This window comes from Quercus lobata, chromosome 8 (assembly GCF_001633185.2).
Source record: "Quercus lobata isolate SW786 chromosome 8, ValleyOak3.0 Primary Assembly, whole genome shotgun sequence".
Classification (NCBI taxonomy): Eukaryota; Viridiplantae; Streptophyta; class Magnoliopsida; order Fagales; family Fagaceae; genus Quercus; species Quercus lobata.
In genome coordinates, this window is record NC_044911.1 from 63,901,397 (window position 1) to 63,908,569 (window position 7,173).

General features: G+C 31.6%; 1 protein-coding gene across 2 annotated transcripts; it reads right to left on the reverse strand.

Moving 5' to 3' along the window:
* Positions 1-347: 347 nt before the first annotated feature.
* On the reverse strand, positions 348-2,638 carry LOC115957511 (dehydration-responsive element-binding protein 2C-like). Of its 2 annotated transcripts, none has more exons than XM_031075768.1 (2): positions 2,385-2,638; positions 348-1,677 (listed from the first exon to the last, which is right to left on the reverse strand). In XM_031075768.1, exon 2 carries the CDS (start codon positions 1,657-1,659, stop codon positions 622-624), a length of 1,038 nt encoding a protein of 345 aa, XP_030931628.1. In that variant the 5' UTR covers positions 1,660-1,677; positions 2,385-2,638; the 3' UTR covers positions 348-621. The 2 variants fall into 2 exon arrangements, with proteins under 2 accessions (XP_030931628.1, XP_030931629.1); XM_031075769.1 differs by having other exon boundaries at positions 348-1,698.
* Between the last annotated feature and the right edge of the window lie 4,535 nt (positions 2,639-7,173).

Genomic DNA, 7,173 nt, shown 5'->3' on the forward strand with positions numbered 1-7,173 from the left:
TCTCCTTTCACTTTCTCAGACCTGGATTCACCAGTTTTTGTCTGAGTGAGAAAAAAAATTCAGAGATAGGCAATGTGGCTGGAGCAATGACTATCAAAAAAGCAGAGCCACTAGTAACAATGGTCATATGAGAGGCTAGGCTACAGGTGATTATTTTAAACAAAATAGTCCCAACTCAAATAATAACAGAGAAAAACTAATATTGACAACATCACAAACCATAGGAATAACTAATGAGCATTCAGAAATAATATTCAGCATAAGACATTATATCTACCATAAAGCAGGCTAGGCAAATTGCCTTCTATAGTTCTATGTCTGTCACCAGAAAGGCAATTATAGAAACATATGACAGAATAAGGAAAATTTAAATGGTCAATTATATTGTAAACCAGAAACAGTAAACAAATACAAATATCTTACCAATCTTTTTGGCAAATAACACTGACCAACACTTTGTTTATAGAGGTTGGGATAACAGTTTGTTTGAAATCTAAACCTTAGTTCCATAAGTGGTATAATGGTAAAGAACAAGCTGAATTCCCTAATCTAAAACCTCGTAAAGAATTGGTTCAGCCAGCAAAAAGAATTCGAGTCTGCATTCTAAAGAAATGTATTTCATCAAAATCTGAAATCTGGTAATCCCAAATCAAGGTATTCGTCTACCCCATTATTCTTATCCAGCCAATCTGACTTCAAGAAGTCCACAAAATAATCATCTCCAGAAGGTGCCTTTTCCATATGATTCAAGCTCCTTAGTAATTTGGCATCTGGATTCTGCAACTCATACGACACATTTGATGCCTTTTCACATTGATTTCTGCCAGGGAATCCAACTTGATCAGCATCAAAACCAAAACCCATCACTGAATCTGTGTTACCAAAAGGATTATTGTCTAATAGCGCCATAATTTCTTCCACATCAAACATTTCATCTACAGAATAATCCTGCAAGTAATCCTGCTCATTATCCCCACAGTTGTTCACCACACCAGTAGCCTCATTCTTCAGTTCCTGCTTGACATCATGCATGCCACGGCTATTATGTTCTTTAGCATTCAGAGTCTCATCCTTTACTTCTGTCTTCACTATACTACTAGGCATATCATCAGCTTCAGCGAACTCAGAATTCAGCTTATTCATTCCCAATTCACCTTCCACATTGGGGAAACATTCTTCAGAGTGGTTTGTGGTAGTTATGGAATCAGAACCAGCAGGAGTTCCAATTGAACAAGGGCCAGATAAAGAGGAAATAGAACAACAATCCCTCGCAGACTCTGTCAAGAGCCTGTGATTCACGGAATCCGGAAAGTTGAGGCGAGCAGAAACACCATACATAGCTCTAGCAGCTTCGTCATAGGCAGAGGCAGCATCAGCTGCACTATCAAATGTACCGAGCCAGAGCCTCTTTCCCCTATTTGGCTCTCGAATTTCCGCAACCCATTTACCCCAAATCCTCTGCCTAACACCTCTATATTTGCACTGCCAATTCTCCGGCCCTCCCTTTCCTTTCATACATCCCTTCTTCGACCCTTTGGCCGGAACTTTACAAGCAGGTTTACTCTCATTGAGTTGAGCATTGTACTCCTTCCACTTGGCCAATCTCTGAGCCACAGACACTCCATCCCCTCTACTCTTCCTCTTCCTAGATGAATCCATATCCACGGAATTCAGAATCTGCACCAACGTTGAAAGACCCTAATTAATTAAACGAAATAGGTTACTTAGGCCCCAATTATGAACCTAATCTATATATAATAACACAAATAGAATGAACCCAAATTTTTATTTATTTATTCATACAATCAACTCAAACAAAAACAAAAAAAAAATTCCAAGAATGACCAAAATAGAAAATTCCACTAAAGCACTTATTCAAAAGAAAACCCAGAAGCCCCAAGATTCATATATATTGAATTTCCCAAACCAAAAGAATAGAATGAACTCAATTTTTTATTTATTCATACAATCAACTCAAAAAAAAAAAAAAAAAAATCCAAGAATGACCAAAATAGAAATTCCACTAAAGCACTTATTCAAAAGAAAACCCAGAAGCCCCAAGATTCATATATATTGAATTTCCCAAACCAAAAAAATAGAATGAACCCAATTTTTTATTTATTCATACAGTCAACTCAAAAAAAAAAAAAAAAAAAAATCCAAGAATGACCAAAATAGAAAATTCCACTAAAGCACTTATTCAAAATAAAACCCAGAAGCCCCAAGATTCATATATATTGAATTTCCCAAACCAAAAAGAAAATCACAAACCCCAGAAAAGAAAAATCAAACCAGGAAAATAAAATCAAGAAAACCCAAAAGAAAAAAAAAAAAAAAAACATATAGAAAAATAAAAAATTTTGAATTGTATGAGAATAACGAACCTCTCAGTTGTAGTCTTGGACGAAATAAAACCCCTAGTGATTCTAATCTCCCACACCGAAGCGCTTCAGAACAAAGAAAGATAAGACGTTTTCCTTTCTTCGTTTTGTGCTTTTTTTCCTCACCGTATGTATGTGTTTCTGATATTTTTTTGTTTGAGCAGTGAATGAATGTTTATAGGGTGGGTTTGATCTTTGGAATTTTTCTCACTGAATTTTCTTGAGAGTGTGAGGGCTTCTCTTTTTTGTTCTTTCAACTTTCAGGTTTTAACTAGAAGCGTGTAAGCAGAGACGAGTATTTATAGCGTTCTATAGATATTTCCTTTTTTGGGCTTTGTGGGGGTTTAACGAGATTTTGTGGATGACGTGGCGATTTTTTAGACATGCGTGTGGCGATTCAGACCGTGTACTCTGTGGCACGTGTCACTAGAAGCTTCTTGAACCACCCGATCTTCACTTAGTATCGCTTTCTTGGCTACGAAGTATTTACCATTTAAGGTTTGTTTTAACTTTTAATGCTGATTTTTAGTTGTCCCACTTGTGCTATGTTATGTCTCCAACTATTGTATGCTTCTGTGATAGTGAGTGAGATCAACTTGGTGTAATTCATGACATTTGTCTCCAGCTATGCTGACCCTCCTGGATTTTTCCCCCCACAAAAGGGGTTTTTTTTTTTTTTTTTGGGCACAACTTGGGGTATTATCATGACATGAAATCCCAAAAAAATATGATAAAAAGTTGAAATTCTATAAAGGTCCTCAATACATTGATCTACTTGCAATATACAAAATTGATATAATTATGATAGATTATCTAATTCAAAGGTTGTCTTTTTCTTAATTTCCTATATCAAGATAACTCGATTGTTCAATACTGCAAACTATGATAAGAGGACTAGTAGTTTTGGCTATTGAATCTCATAAACTTAGGTTGGGGTTGTATTAAATTAAGTATTAACTAAATTAATGAGTGCTGACCATATTTTCAGTAAACTAGTTTGGAAATTAATAATGGTGTTTTTTTAATGAATAAATTAGTTGTTATTTTGATATTAGAGTTTCATAAAAATTAAACTATCTTAATAATGAATTAGGCAAGTGGCAAAATCACACTATACAACATGTAATACATTTGTTGATAATAATATAACATAGGATAATTTGGTAATACATTTAATTGGACCACTTTGACTATCAACTGCACAATTAACTATTTAGTTTTTCTTTACCTCAAAAAAAAAAAAAAAACTATTTAGTTTTTCTTTTTTAAGTAAGATTGAATGTTATATGCATGATAATTTATGACTGGAACATGTACTTAATCTATATTTCCATCACTACGGAAATAAAATTACCATGAAAATGGGCTTCAAAAAAAAAAATTTACCAAGAAAATGAGAATAATAAAAATCCGGCAATGACACTCGTTAAGCAACATACAATTGGGACCAAAAAGAATATTATATGAAAAATATTGCAAGACTTGAGTTTAATTAATAATTAGCTCTTTCTCAAATTTTTTTTAATTAGCTATAATAATTTAGCTGGTCTCATAAATCCAACAATGGCAATTGTTTGAGCAGCATACAATTGGGGCCAATAAGTATATTATATGAAAATAATTAGAAGTCTTGAGCTTAATTAATTAATTAGATATAATCATCTAACCAGTTTCTATTCATCTCATTCCTCAATCAAAATTACTTTAAAAAAAAATGATATAATGGTGACTTTGATTTTCAACATATTTGCTTTTCCCCTATACAATGGAGTTTATTAAAAGTAAACATAGGAAGAGAAACACTCTCCATTTCCATTTCTGCTTTGAACAAAGCAAGGCAAAGAAGAGACATGAAGTCTTCCGGGTTTTTTTCTTTTTTTTTTTTGGATGAGAATGAAGTCTTCCTATTTGAATACAACAAGAGAGGCCTAACGTTTCAAAGAATGAGCCAGAAAATTGGCTCCTTTATGAACAAGCTCAACTACTCTCCAGAAAGAGAAAGAATTTAAAACTATGATATGGTCACTCTTTATGGAAAACCTTCTTTTTGGTTGCAAAAAAGGCAATATGTTTGTCTACTTATCCCCTTTTTTTGTGTTCTTACTTTCACATTATATGTGAAATCTAATCTATGTTAGAGATACAAACTTTTTTTACAAACTGTTAATGTGATGAGTAATTATTGGTAAATAAAAAAGTGATATAATTAATGGGTCCAGATGAGGACCAGTAAAAAGTTAGCCACAACAATAATTTGTAAAAATATTGTAGAACAGTTTGTAATTATAACATTACTTCACATACTAATATAAATTGAGAAATGTTAACGAGTGCCCTTAGGGCACTGGTTAAGAATCCAGTTAAAGAAAGTTTTTATGGGAAAAGAAAAAAAAAACAATTAATGTTTTGACAGTTTTTTTCATTTCCCATAAAAGTGATGTCAAAACTTTCTTTAACTGGATTCTTAACAAGTGCTCTAAGGGCACTCGTTAGCATAACCCATATAAATTTAGTTTTATCAATTATAATAAAATAATAATATGTGTTTGCTTTCATTTTTTTTTTTTCTTTTTTTATGATTCCATAAGGACACAATTAACCTAACTTAATTTCTTCCCAATAATAAGGATGACATAGTATGAGTGGTGTACACTGTACAGTAATAAGGATGTCATTAATTAACCTATATAGTCTAAAAAAAAAAGATTATTGCACCAAAAATAATATATTACCTTAATCAATTGTGAAAGAATGTTTATATTTTCCCCTAATCTCCCAATTCCCAACCAATCATTTATGTCGTGTGAGTGTGACATCCCAAATCAGTAGTAAAGTTGGGAGTATTATTTATCCATTCAAATGGCACATAGAAGTAACACGTGTAGATCATACTCATACCTAAGCAAAACATATCCTTGTCAAGTCCCCACTCCTTTACCCCGATGATCCTGCCTTTTAATGTCCCCTCTTCCTCATCAACTAAATTAGTCCCTATCTTTCCCTCAAAAAATTAGTCCCTATCTATTCTGACTCTGCATGTGAGCCACGTGTTGTCAGCAATATCTTCTCATGTGTCAAAACCCTGTGAGAACATATTTTGTGCTTTATTTTTTTATTTTTTTTGATATGTATACTATTTTGTGGTTTATTGTATATGAAAAAACTTTGCGCGCGCGTGTGTATATATATATATATATATATATATCAGTCAATTCTTGTTTGAAAGTACAAAAGAAACCTTTGACCATTTTTTTTTCATGCCCACCGTTAACCAATTATATTCTTGGTTTAAATTTCTTTATTCCATGGAAACTATTGAATAATTTTATATATATAAAAAAAAAAAAAAAAAACCTTAAATCCTTATCTCCCATAATTCCATTCTAACTATTGAATAATTTTTTTTTATAAATAAAATAGGGTATAAAAGGGAAGCCATTGAACTATTGAAGGCGAATGGATTGTGTAGTTTGGGTTGCTATTTGGTCACCCTGTCAGATTATATAAGTGATGTGGTTACTTTTTATTTGAACAATAATTTTAGCAAGAATTGCATGTTACAATATTGAATACTCAAGTGCGTTCTCGCGTGAGCTCAAAGACTTTCAATTTTTTTTTCCTCTAAAGGTTAATAATTTTTATTCACAATGATTTGGGGTTAGCTCTTTTTTTTTTTTTTTTTTTTTTTTTTTTTTTTTTTTTTTTTTTTCCTAATGGTTAATAATTTTTTGCTTCTATTTGCGTGTGCCCGATTGGATTTTTTTTTTTTTTTTTTTAATATGGAAGAAGAAAGAGAAAAAATAATAAGGATGGAGAAACATGTAGATTTAAGTAACTATTTGTTACCGGAAAGTAACTATATGTTACCAGGAGTACGAAGTTAGTGGAAAGGTTGGATCTATTTTTATTATAATTTATCTTAATTTTTCTATTTTCAAAAGTGTGAGGGAGAACCTGAAAGAAAATAAAGGAATTGAATAAAAAATCTCAGTACCTTGGTAGTTTTCTTTTGAGAAGATGATATAACATTTAAGAAAAGATGAGATTTTAACTTTTAATTGACGTGGTTACTTTTGATTTGAACAATTAAGTTAAATAACAAGAATTGCATATTACAATATTGAAGATGATGTGCTCCCAATTAAAATACACATATGGTTTTTTTTTTTTTTTTTTTTTGGTCTGGTAAACGAAAACATAGGTAATTGGTTGGAACAAATTTTCTCTAAACTTAGCTGGGAGAAATTTCGTGCCCAAAATGGGGATATCATGTACCTTTCCAATAAAGACCAGCTCAAACCATTTTCTAGAAGTTAGAGACTCAGAAACCATTTTGGATTTACATGCTTGAGTTTTCCGGACCTTGTAGTACCTACTTATGGTTACTATTTGTCTCGGTCTGCAACTGTTAGAAGTGATCCTATGTCTTTTAATTTTTCAATTAGCCCCTTGCGGTTTCTTTTTAAACCATTTTTTATTTTTTTTGTGCAGAATCTTTTTTATGTGTTCTTTAACACGTCATTTACAGTTTGATTATAAATTAAATTTTTTAACTCAAAAAGAAGTTTTAAACTAAAATTTTAAGGACAAAGTTTAAGTACAAAATTAGTTGTAACCTTAGGTTACAAACTCACTTAATAAAATAAATATTACTGTATATTTTGAAAATCTAACCGTTGAATTACTTGTTCTTTACGCTCTTAATACACATGTTAATTTTTGTGTCAATCGGATATTATTTACTATATAATCTATAATCTTATATTTTATGTATAATTTTAAATTACAAAAA

What these genes read in the sequence shown, in the direction of transcription:
- LOC115957511 (XM_031075768.1), bottom strand. Translation starts at nt 1,659, where the DNA reads ATGGATTCATCTAGGAAGAGGAAGAGTAGAGGGGATGGAGTGTCTGTG.